The 21,375-nt window shown below is 39.0% G+C and overlaps 1 protein-coding gene across 1 annotated transcript in view; it reads left to right on the forward strand.

Annotated features, from left to right (window-relative positions):
- The window catches only part of LOC117423459 (carbonic anhydrase-related protein 10-like), a 125,963-nt gene that overhangs the window by 67,272 nt on the left and 37,316 nt on the right, over window positions 1–21,375 (forward strand). The window contains exon 4 of the mRNA XM_034039281.3: window positions 17,783–17,925. Within this exon, the coding sequence (XP_033895172.1) occupies window positions 17,783–17,925 (143 nt within the window). The remainder of the gene's footprint in view (window positions 1–17,782; window positions 17,926–21,375) is intronic.

Below are 21,375 nucleotides of genomic sequence, written 5' to 3' on the forward strand. Positions count from 1 at the left end.
ATTGGCAACTACTAAATTTTAAAAATAAATAATAATAAAAAATAAAAAAGACAAGCTTGTGATGACGGTTGATAATGATACTTGAATGACAACTAATACAAAGCGCGTTTTTCACATTAAAGAGTATCCTACAATAAAAATAAAAGATTTAGCCTTTTGATATTATTCTATTCATTTTATATATATATATATATATATATATATATATATATATATATATATATATATATTGTAACGGCCCGGCACTCACTCGGGTTCGTTGCCCCTTTAAAAATACGACCCAACACAAGAAATTGAGTTTTTAAGCGCGGTTGCGCTAATTTTTAATACACACACAAAAATAAACAAAACATAAACAAACACCTAACTCCGATTTGGAGCACTTACTACACGTTTTATGCAGGTCCCTGACTAGCTCGCAGGACGGCTAAGCCGTTTACCTGTCATAAAAACACTAAAACTACACACAGCACTTACTCAGGACTGCTCGGAAACAGAGCACGTCTTCTGTCTCCTTCTACTCAGCAGCCCCGTGCAGCCAAGCTGCATGTCTTAAATACCCCGCGCCTGGCATTAATTTACAATACCGCTCAGGTGCGGGTGATAATTAACCAATAAACAATAAAACAAAATAATAAAACAATTAAACAAAATGTGCATACGCACATGTTTTCTCTCGCAGGGAGGTTTTAACCCCCTCCCTGCTGTTTCTCATAACCCGCTACTTCACACATCCCCCCCCTTGTCTTTACAAGACACAGGCCACGAGACGGCCACCTCCTCCCTTAAAGCCTAACCACCCAACCTCAAGTCCATCAATGTCCTTTTCCGCCCTTTTCCACGGGCGGACTTGAGGGTGGATCGGTCCACATCCCGGCCCCGCCAGGTAAGGACCGCGCACCGGCGACAAGGGGACCCAATGGTTCGACAGGGGCGACCGGAGCGTAGGCCGTGGCACTGGAGGATGCAGCAGTGGACAAAGATCTTCCCCTGGGAACCGGCGCAGCGATGTCCGATCACCCAGGGGAAGCGAAGCAGCGAACAGGGGGAGCGACAGCGACGTCTGGCAGCAGCCCAGCGACGTCTGGGTGCTCGGGGAGAGCGGAGCAGGGAACCAGGGGCAGAGCTGTGGCCAGTGCTGCAGACTCCTGGGCTCTAGGCCTAGCTCAGGGAGGTCCAGGAAGACCGGCCGGGTGTCCTGGAGCAAGGGGTGAGGGACTGGACGCAGCGGTGCCGGACTGGACCGTAGGGGTGGTGGTCGGGGCTGTGGTGGAGGTATGCTTTTCACCTCCCCCCTGGGCTCCGGAAGCGGCGGCTCCTCCCCCCTGGGCTCCGGAAGCGGCGGCTCCTCCCCCCTGGGCTCCGGAAGCGGCGGCTCCTCCCCCCTGGGCTCCGGAAGCGGCGGCTCCTCCCCCCTGGGCTCCGGAAGCGGCGGCTCCTCCCCTCTGGGCTCCGGAAGCGGCGGCTCCTCCCCCCTGGGCTCTGGAAGCGGCGGCTCCTCCCCCCTGGGCTCCGGAAGCGGCGGCTCATCCCCCCTGGGCTCCGGAAGCGGCGGCTCATCCCACTTCTGACACCATATGTAACGGCCCGGCACTCACTCGGGTTCGTTGCCCCTTTAAAAATACGACCCAACACAAGAAATGGAGTTTTTAAGCGCGGTTGCGCTAATTTTTAATACACACACAAAAATAAACAAAACATAAACAAACACCTAACTCCGATTTGGAGCACTTACTACACGTTTTATGCAGGTCCCTGACTAGCTCGCAGGACGGCTAAGCCGTTTTCCTGTCATAAAAATACTAAAACTACACACAGCACTTACTCAGGACTGCTCGGAAACAGAGCACGTCTTCTGTCTCCTTCTACTCAGCAGCCCCGTGCAGCCAAGCTGCACGTCTTAAATACCCCGCGCCTGGCATTAATTTACAATACCGCTCAGGTGCGGGTGATAATTAACCAATAAACAATAAAACAAAATAATAAAACAATTAAACAAAATGTGCATACGCACATGTTTTCTCTCGCAGGGAGGTTTTAACCCCCTCCCTGCTGTTTCTCATAACCCGCTACTTCACTATATATATATATATATATATATATATATATATATATATATATATATATATTCAAAATTAATATTCATATTCATTCAGTGATAAATATAAATCAAAATAAAAAACTTAATAAAATATATTAACCAGGGTTAGTTTCATGCTTGCCTTAAGCCAGTTGCTTGAAAGATAAAAAAGGGTTGTTCAAACTTTTTAAAATCCACACTCTGTTCAGCCCTGAATTAGCATGCATCACAGCCTCTACATAAAGCATTCTGGGGCTGGTAGGAGGGAGGAGGTGTGCAATGATTTAATGTCAGTTACAAAAGCAAATAGCATTGGTCCCTTTTTAATTCATATGCATAATCAGGGGTCAGTATCATGTTGCTGTCGTATAGGTGATTTAACTCTTGTCAATCAGATGAACCTCACATTCCAGGGGTATGTTACGTCAGGTTTTTAATATGTGATTTAAAATGATAAATATACTTTTGAATGATTGAACCATGTTAAACCTTCCTTTCCATTATACTTTTGTGTGGAAAATCACATTTCACAGCACTTATTCATGCGCCAGTACTAGTACCTCTCTACTGGTCTGGTTCGTTGCATTCAAACTGATTGAAAAATGTGTCTCGTGATAATGCCAAAACATATTTTAACCAACGCTGCAATTTCAATAAAAAAGAAATGGAGCAAAGCAAAATTAATTAAAGTTGCCATGTAATTTAAAATGTTGATTTAAAATGAGAGAATCAGCCATAGAGTAAACAACAACTACCGTTCTTGTACTTTATTAAATGCATCCAATTCCTCTGCAGACTGTCATTCATGAATGCTGCTGACATGACACTACTGCTGTTGAGAAGCTGATTCAGATGTGTGTTTTTTTACTCTTTCAGCAAATTCTAGAGTGTAATGTTTGCTGCTTACCTTTTTGCTTAATCTCTATTTGTATTAGTGTTCTGTATACAGTCCAAGCGAAAAATAGAAACGCTCTATTTACAGAGATAAATGTGTACTGTGGTATTATTTTTTGCTATGCTGGCTCAATCAATAACAATACAGTCACTTTTTTGTTTTCCTGGAGCCTATCCCTGCAGTAGTGCTTGCTGATCTTATGTTCACATGTAGCTTTTGTTTATGTTGTTCCACTTGTGGAGTTTGCAGTTTGCAGGGGCTGTACTCAGAGCTGAGACACAGTGAATGCAGCAGGGCGTGCCTCTGTGGCTGGTGTGTTGGTCCTGTTTTGCTGCACATTAGCAGCTAGCATGTTTGATTGGTTCTGTCATCTTTGCCTCAATCTTAACTATACCTAGATAACTACTGATAATGTTCAAAGTGTGACACCTTGGCCAGGATCCAGGCAATGATGGCAGACAAGATAACCCAATCAAACCGCTCTTAATATGGCAGATTGTTTTGCAAGCATTAACTGTGTTCCCATTTTGCATTGGCAAGGGTCTAGGGGTGGCAGTGCCAAGCCTGTTCTGAGTAAGGGTGCACTGGTATTTGTATGAGCTGTCAGCTGGCCCTTAATGAAGCAGCCTGGAACATAAGGAGGGAGACTGGATTTTGATGTGTTGGATATACAGCGGTAGAGGTGCCCGTAGGTAGAGTATTAGTGCCACACACTTTTACATGTATCTATTGAAACACTCGTATTGTGATAAAACTTGGTAACAACATTTTTTAGTTTAAATTATTGATACTATCAGAATGTCGGGATTCATGGCGGTGCCTGTATGTAGGTACGTACATATTCCCGACTTGCTTACTTGGTGGTCAACATGTATGATACTGCCAAACCTGTGGACTCAGTGTAAATGGGAGAAAGTGACATGCTGACCCTAAAGGCTCCAGAGGTTGATTGATACGTGTGCAGCACAAAAAAAAAAACAGACAGGCTATCCTGCAACTTATTTCATGATAGTATTGTGTCAGAAATTAATGTGTAGTGCTGTGAAAAAAAACAAAACAGGTAAAGGGATGATGGTAAATAATTTATGCATTTACTTCATAATCTAAAAACATTCAAGCAGCCATTCTCATTAACCATTTGACCACAGAATGCCTCTTGGTGGCTGTCTTGTATATTCTTGGAGCCAGTTTTTTTATTTTTGTATTTACAGCAGTAATGCTGTCCAGTGATATGCCTGTTGACACTTTAGTAATCATTACATTACCTAGTTAAAGGATACAGGCACAAGCTGATTTCTCGACATTTACATAAATCCGTTGATGCTTTGTTCGAAATAGTCAATTGAATAAACATTTGTCTACTACAGTACCTAAGCCCTCCCCATTGTGCGCCTCCCCTTGGGAACCCGTCCAGGATCGGCAGTGGAGTAGCCTGGACTCGAACCGGCGATCTCCAGGCTATAAGGCGCATCCTGCACTCCATGCAGACTGCCTTTGCCGGATGTGCCACTTGGGAGCCCAGCCTTGAGTTATTTAAACCTTGATATGTCTTTTACTACTCATATTAAGGTCATAATAGATTTCATGCATATCCATCATGCTGCAATCAGAGATTATCTTGATTTACCTCTTCTAAAAATAATTGTTAATTCGTTAATCTGTTCCTGCTTAAACTATTGCAATTCTGTTTTATCAGACATTCAGAGTTTCACTTTGAATTCAATGGAGTTAGTGCAAAAGTATGTGCCCATTGATCAAAACATTATTGTATAATCACTGAAGGAGAATAGATGATAGCAAGTTACAGTTGTTGAAAACATGCAATCAGTGCAATTCTTTGTCTCAAAGTAGGCGCTTTGAATGACAGGTGCTGTAGCTGGCAAATGAAAGTGCACAGTCAGTGCAGGCCATGATGATTGGCAGTCATTTAAGCGATTGAGAGCATTGTAGTGCTGCTTCAGTCAACAGGATCTGTCAGAACAGGGTGAAATGACAGTGACAGTACTAACGGACCACTGAGAAGATTGACAGCGACCCCTAGCCATTCAGAGCGGAAAGGAGACAGGACAGTAAGTATAAAAACTACACAAACTAGAGATGATTTCTAAATGATTATTTTTGGTAAGAAAATAAAAAATAACGGCGTTTGCCCTATATAAATTTATTTCAGTCGAACTCGTATTTTTGGGGAATTCGACATTTAACAAGCATTACCGATTAATATTGAAAAGTAGCAAGCCTACCAATAATGCATCTAAATGAGTGACAATTCATTAAAATACACGTGAGTATTTTGAAAATGTTAAAATCTTATATGCAAGTCTTGTCATGTTCTTCTCAAAAAAATCATTTTTAATAGCGTAACAAATAAAAAGCATGAAAACATGTTTCGCCATTTCCGCACCTAATACACCTCATTTGGAATTTTATTAATGGGGGCATTTTAAAAAAAACTACCTATACCCCCTGCCCCCTCCACAAACTGGTTGCAATCACATGGTTATAGTGCTGTATTACTGTATAATTTTTTTGCAGGTGTATTATGGAAGATAGTCATTGCCATGTACTTACAGTGCTGAAAGAACCCCTCCACCTACACAAATGTGTGTTCTAGTGAACCTCAAACCATATGAGCACATCATGGCATTGTTTATATTGAATATATGTGTTTGATTTACTGTAAAGGGCTTACATTGTCAATGTCTAGTACAAGAAAATTGTCAAAAAAAACCTTACCACAACAGGAACTGTATTGTATTTTCACAAAGGATTTATGTCTCTGTTTAAATTTACCATACCACTACAATCAGTATACAGTAGCCAATGATACCTATGAATGTATTTCAAAACCTCAGTTTAGTGCATACTGTATACTGTATAAAATACTAGTATGCAATATTTAAGACCACTTCATATACCACTCATGATAATCATGCATTTAAATCATAACTAGCCTATTGCTTTAAAACATAATATAAATAAATATAAGGAAAGTTACATGGTAAAGGTGTCAGTACTTATTCTATTACAGAGACTTTTTTTCTTTGCATGAGATTGCGTGCTGAATATCATGAAATGTTTATTCTTTTCCCTGTCAAGAAGGTAAGCTCACTGTTTTGTTATGAAAATTGAGTTTTCCCCACCCCTTCCTTGAATGAAAATATTTAATCATGACAATGCTGTGTCATGAGGAATGTTCCTGATCATGCCATTAAGATGTCTTGCTATATTTAACCACACCTCCATGTAAGTCATTGTAAGACAAACCCCTGTACTGACAATACAGAGACATGTTGCAAAGACTTTTGAGACAGACCAAAAACTGCCTTATCACAGTGAAGCTGTGCCTTTCCATGACTTATTTGCTAAGGTTTGGCTGAACAAAATTGAAATGCAGCATCATAAATAAATTATCCCAGCGAAGGACATGGAAGTCTATGTGCCGGCTGCACGCACCCAAGCCTAGTGCATGCTCCATCTTTGACTGAATTAGATTAGCTTTTTCCAGATGTATGGAAAAAATGTGAAGTATATGTATGTACAACTGCTTCCAATATATTCATGTAGCCACTAGCAATCAGTACACATTAAATACCTTTGCTGTAAAACTGCAGAGTACTCACTGGAGTGGGAATCCCTTTAATACAGCATTACTATACTTTATTTAGCTACTATATTACAACGTTCAAAATATGTCATACAATATAAGGACTATGAACAATGCAGGTAGGCTATCATTCTTTACAGTATATACTATAAGTTACACAGTGTACTGTTCTATCTGACCATAGTTTTCTGTGCCTGTTATAGGCTACGCAGGACTGGCAACACTCATTCCAATAAGTCTGGGTAACAACAGCCTGATCATGTAAAAGGGGTGAATCAGCTTTCATTTGAGCTCGGAAAATGCAACCAGGCAGGAATTAGTAAGAAAACAAAAAAACATGTAGCAATGTAAAAAAGCTAATAGTATTACAAAATCATGCTTCTTGTGCTTTAACACATACTCATGTCTCTCATACTAAAGATGATACTATGAAATGATTCTAAACAGGTACTGTTGCAGTTAGTTAGAGTCAGTGTTTCATTTTTAGGCTGATTTAAGGCTGAGGAAGTAAGAGATAATTAAAGCATTTCTTTTTGTAACTATGATTACGGCTAGTTGGTGGGGTTGTAGATAACCCAATATTGGTTTTGGGAACGCGACATTTTACACTACCTGTGTGGATCAAGTACTTCACATCAGACAGCTATTCAAAAGCTTTGAATCGGATGTGTCTGTGTTTTCTGTCTTGCAGTGAAAGCCTGGCACCTGGTGGTTCTAAGTGAGTATAGTGGGTTAGTGTGTTCATGTGGACCCTAGATGCTGAAATATTAGATAGTAAACTGTTTATGTCAATTTAACATGGTCCTTTTTTTACAATGTCTATTTTAAGATACTATAAAGATTAGTTAAAGTTCAATGAATGGTGATGCGTAACTGGGATAAGGACACTTCAGTTCCATTCACGTTCACCTGCTATCAACCCAGTACAACCCACCCCATTTCATTGTAAATGTTTATCATTTTACTTTGTGAATGTTGGCAGTTTTATAAGTCAATGGGCTGTATTCTGATCACAGCGCAAATGCGATTCTGTGGTGCAAAAATGGAGCGGAGACATTTAAAAAACCCCACTGTGAAGAAATGGTATTCTGAAGACATGTCCTGCACCGTTATATAGCGCCTGCCCCATTGCCACATGTTGGCATAAATTTCAGGGTGTGGTATCATTAACATATCCACCGAAGCGATTCTGATGACAGCGCAATGGGGTCCCAAATAGACAACTGAGCATTGCGTTAAGACCCGCTGAAACCAGGTTTATTTAGTGGCGCAAACAGGAACTTTAATAATTGAACACACTATAAAAAGCAAAGTAGTCCTAAGTAGCAACTACATGCGCCTGGACTGACATAGAAAGAGGAAATCAAAGAAAGAAAAGTAAGACCAAAAAACGACAAACCATAAGAAACCAACAATATTATTCATAAATTAATAATAATCAAATATATGAATAAAAAAAATCCTATTTTGCAGATACAATGGAGTACTACTTTTATTTTCACAAGGTCTGTAGCAATTTATTTTCATGGCAATTATTACAAGTGAAAATATTTACGTACAGTATATGGAGAGCTGCATAACAGGTGCGCCACTTCTGTATCTGTATGTGTGTGTCTGTCCTTCCTGTCCCTGGTTGTTGCTAGTGCTGTGTGTGAGTGCGTGTGCAACTTTAAACAAGTTAACTGCTGTGTAAACTTAACACAATATATTTGCTTTGTTTCCGTGATTGAAATAAGTCACTACTATCGGCAGACCAGAAACAGGATATTGGTTTCGCTGCCTGATAATGTATGAGCTTAACTAGTTTGAAACATTGAAACAAATTAGTAAATGGATTAGAGATTCTTTAACCTGATTTGTCAATATGAGGGCTTAAATCTCTGATGAAGGACCTCAAATGTTATCTTTCAAACTATGTTTAATCACTGTTCCAAATCAGTAAATACAGTATTCGTGTATTTTACCTTTTGCCTGCTTGTTGAAAAAAAGTCTCCGTTCTTGTAGCCCTCTGAAAGTTGTCTGTCAATGTAAAATATAAAGCTTCTTCACTGTCCTATCTATTTATTTAAATGTAATATAGCAAATAAAGATTAAAAAATAAAATAATCGAGAACGTGTTTGCTGTCAGTGGCAATACAGTAACTATAATACTATAGTAACTAGTCTCCGTTTTGAATGACGAGTTGAAATCAAACAACTGCACGCAGTCTAATTAGTTTCAGCAACTTTATTTAAGCATATCACAGTAACAACACAGGCACGTCGCATCTCTTCTAAAGCCAGGAGAAGGAGGCTTTGACTTTATGAACACACACTGTGAACAAGTAACTGAACAAACAGCATGATCAGGATAACATATACTGCAGATAACTAGATTATTTTAATTACTAAAACTTTTTATTTTATTTATTTTGCTAATAAATGTTAGGAACTAACGGTATCTTAAATACTGAAACATACACAAATGCTCGAACATGCACGGGGGGGGGTTGATCTCCGGGAAATATTCCATGAGAATTAAAGCCCTGGTTATATTGAAACTCTAGTACATTACAAGCTCAGAGGAAACATGATGCGACACCTCATGTCCCGCTAGAAAATGAATCAGCTGCTGCTACTGGTAGACAGATCAGGGAGGGTAGGAAGTATTTTACACTTTACATGTAGTAATGTCAATGCCATGAAATAATGTACCTTGTATAATTATTATAAATAATAAATGATTGCCCTACGTGCCTCTACCTCTCTTATTAATATAGCTATCTCCTGTGTCGTGAAGCATGGTTTATGTATTCTCTCGGCGAGTGACCTACTACTTGCTTTTTCTGACTTGCACTGTTTTTTCTTGCTCTGTGCTACTGCCGCGCAACATGATCGCCACCTCTGCATTCAAAACGCAAGCGCATTCTGTCTCTTAAAAGGATTGTTGCCTGGCCCTGATTGGATAGCAGAATCCCCAACCTACTCAGCATAATTGGCTGGGCGCTGTCACTGCGCCACTAAACGCGCTTGCGCTGGGTTTTTATTTTGATCAGAATCGCACTTTTGGAGAAGCCACACCTTAAGGGGCAGACGCGTTTGACTTTAAGCACTGCGTCTGCGATTGCACTCCAGCCCGATCTCTTCAAACGTACTGTAGATGTCATTCTTGGCAGTCAACAATCAACATCACCACGAAGCACAAATGTCTCACCCAGCTTCATGCTGTAAATGAATAAGAAGTATTGCTCACTATTGCTTATTAGAATCTATTTAGTGAGTAAGTAATCGGTGGGTGGTGTATAGTTGGCAATACAAATCTCCACCCCCAGTCATACCACTGTACACAGCTAGAAAATAGATGGCTTGCTCATTTAAACGTCCCAGACTAGTTGTTTTGCATGTATTCATACTTGGTGGAGGTGGATAGTGTACATAGAGATCTGTTTCTCATCAGATTTAAACCCAGAGAACGACCAGGGAATGTAAGATGCATTCTAACGTCTCCTTATCAATATAAAACTATGTTTATGCTGGAATGTATACTGTTTTCCCAACCCGATGGCTGTTTACTGGGATTAAAGCTGTCAATGCCTCAACTGTAACAGCAGCATAAATCAATTCAGAGCAGATGTTCATTCCCAGAAAGTGCATGGCTCTGTGATCTCACATCGCGATTCCCCATGGACAAGCACAGACAATATTTTATTTTCAGAAAACTCCATTATGCTTACCCTAGTAAAATCATATCAAAGTGTAATACAGTATAGAGAAAGCTTATGTAAAGCATAGGTGAGCATTGTAAAGCCCATAGGTAGCTTTCAAAATTGTGTGCCCTTTGTTTCCTAAAAAAATAATGTTACACCTACTTGATTTTCAGCTGCAACACAGAATCATACAAACTGTTACATTATATATATATGTATATATAAGCACTCATTTTGTTGGGCTTTTTAATTGCTTACCCACTCTGCCTGGTAGCTGACAGCTTTGAGTTTACTAAACCGTGTCTGTGTAGCTGACATATTCTAGTTAAGTAAATGCCCATTTGGTGTTTGAATTCTACATTGTTGTGACCCGCGTGCTGTACTTTACATGTGCACAACAGGCGAGATGCATGGCATGGATGTCAAGTCTCAAGGTTTACCCGTGAAACTCACAGTTTTTCACAATTTTGAGAGTCTCACGGCCGTACAATGGATTCTCACGTTTGTTGTTATTGTTTGTTATTGGCTACGAAACCCATTATACATGATACAGAGGTAAATCCAATACAACTGTCCAAGCATATTATTTCTTTTTTTTTTTGGGGGGGGGGGGGGGGGGCGGACACCATGAAGAGGTGTACTTTACCATTCTATATTCCTGTAGCTGCTACGCAAACTCCCCCCTTACTCCAAAGACAGAATTGCCTTGTTGTCTCAAACTGACTGTTTGTCTGTGTGAGCCTGTATGTTTCTGTACACAACACGTCATTACTCGGAGAGAGTCAAAGGAGAGGCTGTTAGACTGTCACTGTCTCGTTCACGCAGAAATGACCACAGAAATAAAAGAGAAATGGACATCAATGAGAATTTAATTATTAAAGTCGAAAAATATAAAGTTCTTTATGATGCCAGTGTCAGTGGTTATAAAGACAATACAAAGGAAGACACCATATAGTAAGAAATAGCAGAACAACTGGAAATTGATTGTATGTCTATCTCTCATTATTTCACCTTAATTTTAGACAAAATGAAGGGGAGCGACACACTGGTTTCGTATTTCTGTAAAAGGACGCTTCTTTGTTTTAATAATGTTGACCGATAGTAATATGCTGTATTTGTATCGTTTGCTTAGGGGTTGACATGTATGGCATGTCATTATTTAAATTAGCTAAAAAATCAATTTGATTTCTTAAGAAAAAATTTGTTTATTTAGGTAGACTAGGGCACTGAGTTTTCTTTTAGAGGGGATGTTGTCATCTCATACAGCACATTTAGTCATCATTTTGTTGTGATTGTATACCCTTGATGGCACCCATGTGTCCCACAACATATGTTCTCTTTATAAATCTCTATCAAGAACAAGGTTGACAAGAATTCCACAGTTATTTTTTCTCTCTTCAAATTTACACCTAGCTTGTATGCAAATGAACGGCTGAAGGCTAAGAAAAAATCACGATGTGTGAACTTGTCAAATTTGTGCCTCCCACTCCATTCTGCTCTGGGTGAGACGTTAACCTAAATGATTAACAAAGCAGCTTTTCCTGTTTTGTAGCATGGGTATAATTCTGCAGTGCATTTCAATAATACTGACTATAATAACTGTATTAGATTACAACGTGTTCTCTTAAATTCCGAACAGTCAAAAGTGGAAAGGCTGAAGAGCTTCTATATTTAGATTTCTGTTTCGCAGAAATGGTGAAGACAGACAAGTCAATAAAAATACAAACAAATAGAAACAAGTCTCATCCCTGTCTCTCCTGGCCTATCTGTATACATATCAATGTCAAAGCCTCATATTTCAGAAACCTTTTGAGTTAGTGATTATGTGGGCTGAATGTGTTGCTGATCAGGACATCGACATCTAACCTAATATGGCTGCATATTAAGGAAATGTGACTTGAATTTCTGCTGAATTCTTTGATTGTCTTTACCCTTTTACTGTCGCATTGTTTTATTAAGTTATTAAGAATGTCAAAATCAGGGGTACTGTATATGGAGGGGTCCTGTCTGTTTGTACAGTTACATGTATCTATATTTTTACCATGGAATGTCACAAATCTGACATTCAGGCTGTCTAGAGAAGCTCTGATATAATAATGAGGAAACTTGGTAAGGACATTCCATTGCACACGCAAGACTATCCGAATATGAGGTTATGGCTGAGGTGCCTGTCTATTATCATGTACGTAAAATTGCATGACTTGCAGTTCTATGTTCACCCACACAAATAAGTAATGAAGGTCTGATTAGCCAAAGTGTCTTTTATACCAGCATGTGCCAACACCATCTAGTGTTTTCAGCAGTGTTTTGCCAGCAAAAAAAAATTCCATTTGATCCAAAGTGCCAGATCACGGATATCATTTGTTTTAGGTAATAAAATACGTTAGTAATTCATAATTCAGCAATAGGAAGAAGATGTCATTCAATGGTGGTATCGTGTAAGTTTAATGCATTGAATAATAAGTGTATAGTTGTGACGGGGTACTCCCCGCACCTTTGCATATTATGTATTATTTTGTATTTGTATTATTGAGTGAGTAAATGAGAAACTGAAAACGGAAATAACAATTGCTACTCGTGCTGGCTTGACACCAGCATGATACTTGTTTTATATAGGGTTTGTTTAGTGTTTGTTTGTTTTGGCCAATGTGCCGTTTTGTTTTGCATCAGTGTTTTGCTCTGTTTAAACCTTTTATTTTGTTTAATAAATATGCACATCAGCGCATCTCATACCCAAGTCTGCTGTTGTGTCCATTCTGCGTGGGATAAACCACCACCTCCACAAGTCAGCCCAGGGAGTACTGCTGGTGTTTTTTTTTTATTTTTTGAAAGTTTTTTGTGAGAAGAGAGAAAAAAAAATGTTTTTGGAAACAAATAAAAACACAATAAAGAAATGGGAAGAAAGAGCAAGAAGGTGTGGAAACGCAAGTCCCGCCACGTCTCTGCCACGGTGGATGTCTGCCTCACCTGCCTGGAAGGAGAGGAGTGGTGCTTCCACTGTGGCGAGGTCGGGCACACATGTGGCAGGAGGAGGAACTGGCACCACAGGCACAGCAAAAGGGCCACTGGGATGGCTACTTCCGCCTAGGGCAGCCAATACTGCATTGCCTAGAGCTGGAAAGCCTGCACCGCCTTGGGCTGCCGAGCCTGCACCGGTTAGGGCTTGCTGAGCCTGCACCGCCTAGGGCTGAACCACCTGCACTGCCTGGAGAAGCCAGCTCGCCATCGCCTGGGGAGGCCAGCTCGTCATCGCCTGGGGAGGCCTGTTCACCCTCGCCTGGGGAGGCCCGCTCTGCATTGCCTGGGGTTGTCCGTGCGCTATTGCTCAGAGATGCCTGCCCTGGAGGTCATTTGCTGCTGACCTCCGGGGATTTGCTGGGGCTGGAGGAGCCAGCCTGGGAGCTGTTAATGGCTCTGCTGACAGTATTTCCACTGTCAGCTAGGAGGCTGACAGGATTGCCGGCTATTGTCCCCTTAAAGCCTCTATTCTTGGCCCAGGACTTTGAGCGGGACTTTCTGGGACTTCAAGGGGGGAGGTGGCATTTAATGCCATGTGTGCTATGCACAAGGGGGGAGATGTGTGACGGGGTACTCCCCGCCCCTGTGCATATTATGTATTATTTTGTATTTGTATTATTATTTAAATGCAGAATGAGCAAAGTGCCGTCTGCCATTGTTTGTTTTAGTTTTATGTTTTAGGATCTCTCATGAGAATGCGTGACTGTCAGCTAGTAAATATCGAATTAGCTGACAGTCACACAGATTTTTCAAACCAAGGGGTTAATAAGATAATTGATAGCTAGTTAATCCCTCGCTGTGTAGTCCAGGTGGAGTGCAGGTGCAGGAATTCCACAACAAAGTACGGGTGAAATGAGTTCTGTTTATTTGTAATCCAATGGTCTGATGACCGAGCAGTTAATAAAAAGCTTTCAATGCACAGCAATGTATATTGCACAGCAATGATAAAGGGTTGCATAAATAATAAGCACAATACATAACACAATTCGATACACAAAACACGGCCACAAGTCCAACGTGAGTGCTGTAGTGCTTGTGGTGAAGTACAATTTATTACGTGCAACAATGGTGAACAAGTAGTGCAGTGTTGTCCAGGTTTAGTGCTATCCGTGGGCAACAGCTCTGATCGCCGTCTAGTCTAACAAACAAACAGTACATTTTAGACAGACAGACAGCAAACAAAACACTCACATTAGTTTCATAATAACAGGTCCTTTCGGTCTTAACCCCTTGGTTAATGAGTGCAACCACTCCTCCAATCCAAAGATGCCACACCGTTAACCTTCTGGGTCAATGATTTAGTGTACCATAGCTCCGCCCCCTTTCTAGATGGCCGACTTCCACATAACCCTGGGAATGAACAGTCAGGCCATCCAGTCCAGGGTACTCTGTTCCCTTTATACAGCGCCCTCACAGGTTGGGAAGGAGATCTAACACCAAGAATCATTCGATTTCTGTCACATTCGGTCACCACTATAAGAACCTGCAGCTTTGACTGATTGAGGTGGGGTGTTCAGGGAGAAAGAACATGACTAAACGAGAAGCTGAAACTGAAAATAACAATTGCTAATCATGCTGGCTTGACACCAGCACAATACTTGTTTTATTTAGGGTTGTTCAGTGTTGTTTAGTGTCTGTTCATTCTGGCCAACGTGCTGTTTTGTTTTGTATCAGTGTTTTGTTCTGTTTAACCTTTTCTTTAATAAATATGCGCATCAGCGCATCTCATAACCCAGTCTGCTGTGTCGATTCTCTTTCTGGCCTGACGTCATCCACAAAGCCATCCTGTGACAATAATGCTTATTATTTATGAAAGCTTTGTGTCTTTAAACAGTGGATTTCAAACAGCCAGTGAAATATTTTGTGAATTTATGCAGGTACCCAGAGGCATTAGCATTATAATTTCCTTTGAGAAGTGTAGGAGGAAATAATGAAAGCAGTGTCTTATTGATGCACATAGATTGCTAGTCCTTTCTCCAGCCTCATTTTCCAGTCATAAGAAGTCTGTAACTGATAATTAGACAGGGCAAAAATAATTACTGTACAAACATAACTTGATTTCTCTAAGCCTCATTTAGTCCCAGAGTTCAGAGTACAGGGACATTCAAATTGATGACTCAAGGTGGCTACCGGCAACGAAGTACTTAAAAAATAGTCTTTGCTTAGGTGTTATACATAATAAATGTAGTTTGATTTTTAAATAATTTCAAGTCAGTCCCTCTTTGGAAATAATTATAAAAAAGGTTACTCAGTAATAACACAATCATAAAATCTGTGCAAGTCTAAATACAAATCTTAGACAAGTGGTTTAATAAACTGGTTAATACCTTGTACAAAAAGGCATCCTCTGTGTCAACATGCTATATCTACAAAAAAGGGCAAAGTTAACCCAGCCTCCATCCTGTTACATTGGTACAGTGGCTGGGATCTCATAGATTGGCTGCAGCCGAGATAAAGAGGGAAAGAGTTGTGTGTTGCACCACCATTATGGCTTCTGACTTGTGTGAGATGAGATGAGGTTCTAAAGAGTTCTAAATACAGACAGCTTCTTTGCATAGTGGTTAAGCTGCTCACTTGTGGTATGCAAAGTTGCAGGTTTGATCCACTATATATAATTTAGTGTTGGGTCAGGCTATTAACGGGTCCAAAAAAATGTGCCACAAAATTTTTGAGAGGCATCTTGCTAAAAAAGCCATAACATATTTCTACATCTGTGACAGATGCATTTGGTTACTACGGCAATGGGGTCAAACAAATACCGCCTTCGTGATTGGTGAATTCCTCATACAATTACATTTCTACATACTTCTAATGTACAGTGTGTATAAAGAAAAACACAAAAGCTTTGGGTTTGCAGTTAACGTTTCTCTCATGGGAATTACACGATCATTGTAATTGATGTGTCAACATAAGTTTGCAAGGTTTACAAAACTCAAAAATGTTGCTGAATTTGTCATTCAAGGTTGTTTTTAAAAAAATCTATTTTGTCTGCTTGTTACTTTTTTTTGCAGCCAACACAGACCATTTTAACCGTCTTGTTTCCAGCAGAAGTTTGTTACATTTTTAAAGATGGTTTCAATAGCGAATTGAGTTACAATGTACAAGAGTTGACTCAGTAGCTAGGCTAAATGTTAAAATGTTTCAGCCTTGGCTTTTGGGTGATGTTCTTGATGAACTACCAATGATAACACATTTTAGGCAACTTACATCAGTAGAATAGAATGTAAATAAAAAATGTTTTTTTTTTCATGACACTGCATGAAATATGTTTTTTTTTAATTATTTTTTTATTATGATTTGTGAATTTCTTTTAAAAATACTGCCTTAAAATGCATGGCTAATGACCGGCGGAGTGCATTTTGGCTGTGCTAACACGGCCTTAACTTGCCAAAAGTGTCATGATACACACGGGGCAATTTTAAGGCTGGCGGTAATGCCGTCGCAAAAGCTTGATACATGTCCCCTATTGTTTCTAAAGGTGAAATACAGGACAGGCAATAAGTATCAAAAGACATATATAAGAGATTTACTGCTCCTTTTAATACCACAAAGTATAAAGGTTTAGTTTTAGGTGCTGGGTATAATATGGGTTGTGGGGAAAGTGTTCTCATATAAATGCAGCAGACACAGTCGCCATGTCGGGGTATGTAGCAGTCAGAAACCATTATGTTTACAGATATTGGCAAAACATTTTCGGTAGATTAGTGGGGGATTGATTCACAGCCCTCATGTGCCCCTTTGTCTAAATAATTCCTGTCACGCTCCAAATAATTTAGGGGATGATTTAAGATATTATAATACTATATAATCTCAATAGGTATTATGTGTAATGGAGTAATTTGCATCACATGAGATGAGTATTGAGTTGCAAATAATAAAAATATAGCTTCTGGTCCTCAGCAATGAGGTCTACAATTTTGACAGGTAATTTATTTTGGTAGTTGTAGTAATTGAAACCAGAGGGTTGTACACACTTGCATAATGTAAGCTGCAGTATTATTTTTAGATATTATTTTATAGCAGCGCTTGACTTATTTAATTACATTTAGAGAAGTTATTTTCTATCTTCTTAAACTGAAGAGTGGGCTCTCTTTATTTCAGAATACATTTGAAGTTGCATGGACCAGTAACAGCAGATGCCGTGAGGCTTCAAATGAGTTACAGGAGCAAAACCTTTCTGGGTGTACTTGTGTAGATTGTTGTTATTATTTTAAAAAACTACTTTCCAAAAAGTAAATTCAAATTACTGTTACTTTTCTTTCAAGGGCTTGGAGAACCCCGCACCCCACGCTGCAAGCCCTTAAGCACTATGCCAAAGAGGCAGGCTTGTCTGCATTCGTGGCTGTTTAACTTTTAATATGACATTATCTCAACGATAGGGGACAGAATCTGTAACGACAGTGTATCACACAACACTGCCTTGTTACACACCATAAAAAGATCTACATTAGAGGTCCATTGAAATTAAGCATTTTTTGTATCTTTTCTCTTTACAGTTCCCTCTTTTTGGGGGCTAGTAAACTCAGCCTGGAATCTGTGCTCAGTTGGAAAGAGACAATCACCAGCTAACATTGAAACCAGCCATATGATTTTTGACCCCTTCCTGACTCCACTACGTATAAATACAGGGGGTAGAAAGGTAAGTCATTTTTTCTTTAATATTTTGAGGAAATGTGTGATGGATGCTGTAAAATCGTGTTTTACAATTCTGTATAATACAATGCAGTGTACATGTATGTAGTGCATTTTACGTTATCCATCTTACTTATTTTATGGCATAACATGGGACATTTTGTGGTCTTGTTTAATGCAGTTTTGTAAATGACTCGCAAAACTCACTGGATTGTATTGGTAAAATATATTTGGTACTGGTGGGCCTTTGAACACTGTAGTCTATATAAGCAGGGGTATCAAACTCAGTTTCTGGGGGACCGCAGTGTCTTCTGGCTTTCGTTCCACCCAAGCTCTCAATTACTTAATTGGTCTAATTATTTGATTAATTGGAGAAATGTAACACTTTTCTCCAGGTCTCAGAATGTTTTTATAGGTAGTGTGAATCAAGTGCATTTTTTAAACTGCAAAAGACCTTGAAACCATTTTAAACATGTCCAGTTGAACAAATAATTAGATCAAATAATGAGAGCTTAAGTTGGAATGGAAACCAGAAGACCCTGTGGCCCCCGAGGACTGGAATTTGGCACCCCTGATATAGAGTTTTCTTTTAGTTACTTACATTAAATTTTTTTGTTTCTTTTTTTAAAAAAAGTAGGAGAATATTGTGAATGTTATATTTACTGTATTATAGCATTCAGAGACGACTCTTTTAAATCAGGCCGTGTGTAAACTAACAGTGAACTTGCCTTTTAAAATGATATACAGTTGAATTGCACTAGGAAATGAAATGCCCTCTGAGTGAATGGATCAAATGGAAGTCATGCATCAACGTTGTGTTTATATACACAGTTGATGATGTGTCACAGTGATGTGTTATGCCTTAATGAAGACATTCAGCAAGGACTTGGAAAAATCTGACATTTGATTTGCAAATCCATGGAGAAATGGATCATGAAAACCAAAAGATTTAATGGACTAAATTAACATAAGGTGTAATAGCAGTACAGTCTTATTTGGTTGTTGGTTTGTTTGATTTAATGTTTCATAGCACATGTATAAAGGCTTTTCCTCTTACTCACCATCCTGATGCACTGGAAATGGCCACTGGAAAGAATGCCTTGCCTTCTTTGAAGACACCTATTTACATAAAAGGTTTTCACTCAGTGAAATTTGACAACAGAATCGTTTTCATTGGCTCTTTAAATAGCTTGTAAAACCTATATGCTAATTACTTCCAGGAATTCTGGGTACGGTTGTCATTTCACTAGTTATTATAGCTTAGTTTTGAGTTTCAGTATTCGTTTATTCAAAGTGTCTGGGAACAATTTAGCATGTACTGCAAGGATGGGTTGCTGCCATGTGGGTTATTAAGATGAAATGTGAGTGTACCTTTTATTGTAGTTGTGAGCCTAACATTATTAAGATGACTACACTAGGGTCCAAAAAGTCCTTCAATGGACTAGTTTAAAACGAATTAAACTATAATTTGCTTGATGTGCATTCTTTTTGGCAATATAGATGCACTGTACAGTAGTTAAACAAGTAAATGAATATAGACATATTGTCATGTGTATAGATGTGTATAGATTTCTACAGAATAAACTGCTACAGAATATTCAAAATGTATAGCAACGTCTATAAGAAAGTGCCAAGAAATCTACTGCATTTATCACCTTGTTTATTTTAAAATCCAGCAAATATAGTGAAAGGAAAAAACATAAACTGGAAAGTAATAATGAATAAATGATACGCTCAATGGGCTGCACATAAAGCTCTGAATTATTTAATAATGAACACACCAGTCCATTTAATTTCCTTCCTATGAAAATCTGATTCACAAATAAGGCACAACAGTGTAAAACTCCAATGGAGAACATGTGTGCATTTAGACCAGGGGTCTCCAACCCAGGTCTGAAGGGCCGATGTCCCTCCTGGTTTTTGTTCCAACTGTACCCTAAATTACTTAATTGGACCACTTAAGTGCTTAAGTTAGAAGCTTCATTGGTCCAATTAATTCATTTAATGTACAGTTAGAACAAAAACCAGGAAGGACACCGGCCCTCCAGGAATCCTGTCACATCAGTGCTGTTTGTGTTCCAGTACTGTAGTTTACACAGCACCATAACAGGTGTGCAGTAAATAGCTTGTAATTGTTTACAAGCACCTCTCAGCATAAGATAAAGTATATCTTACTCCAAAATACACTCTCAAGTAGAAAGCCATAATAGCCTAAACAGTAATAGGGATCATTCATGCTTATTTATTAATGACATGTAAGCCATATTTACTGCTTTGGAAATAATTTGGCAGTTGTCTGTATAAACCGAGCCTGCATACACCTCCAGCAAAACAGGTTGAAAATCAAAAACATTTTCTGACTCAGTCCAGTCTTCGTTCAGCCTGTATGTATTTTTGAGAGGGGCAGATGTAACCTGATTGTGCTGTTACTTTTGTATTTATTATTTAGGTTTGATCAGGTTGTTTAGCTTTAATATTAAATAGTGCTGGTGAATTATAACCAAACAATGTGTTTGGAGTTTCCAGGTAGCCTGGATAGTTTTCTCTACTTTATTCATCATCATCATTAATTCGTCTGTTCAGTTTCAATTCAGTTCATTCACATTGCGGATTCTCCGTCCTGAATTTGCTATTAATAAGAAAGACCCGTTTTGATCAAGTGCTGTTTGTCTTTCTGATTCACTTTTAAACATGCTGTTGGATAATTTTGCAGTCATAACATATGATTGACAATTTAGAAACAACTTAGTTGCAGCTAGGCTCAGGTAAGATATTGCTTTTAGTTGCATTTCAACATTTGGGATCATTCATGTCATGGGAACTTTGCACTTACTTCAAAATCAGTCCCATAAGATACAATTATGGTACAATTGTGTTTGTATTGGACAGGGAATATGAGGTTGATTATATTCACAGCTGTTTTCGCTTTTGGTAAAATGCATTGTGATTATGAAATTGTATTTAATTATACAGATTACTGATGCTAATTAGTTAGAAACACGTTTTTCAGTTGAACTTGTTTGGTTATTATGAAAGCAGAACAAAAGTGTGATTACTTTTTGCAGCAGTTACATGAGGGGAATATTATGCACATATTTGAAGTGGATAGTGCAGTTTTTTGCTCTTCCTTGACATCAGTATCTACATGTATTATATAGAAATGTTGCAGTAAAGGTGTACACTAGTTTTAGAAAATTAGAAAATAATTTGTCTCTTCATTCAGGCGATCAGATATGACAGATAATAGCTGCTTTTTGTTGACAGGTAAAATGGTAGCAATTTACAAAATCAAACTTTAACAGATGGTAAAAAAAGTGTTTTTTCAATGTATTTGTAAACTGACCTAAGTTGTGTTAGCATCCCTTTAACACTCCCGTTTAGATCAAATGAATAGACACCATTATGTAAAAAGACCTTTCTTTTATTTGTCAGGGCTTAATTGGCATTAATATAGAGA

Source organism: Acipenser ruthenus, chromosome 17, assembly GCF_902713425.1.
Source record: "Acipenser ruthenus chromosome 17, fAciRut3.2 maternal haplotype, whole genome shotgun sequence".
NCBI classification, from domain to species: domain Eukaryota; kingdom Metazoa; phylum Chordata; class Actinopteri; order Acipenseriformes; family Acipenseridae; genus Acipenser; species Acipenser ruthenus.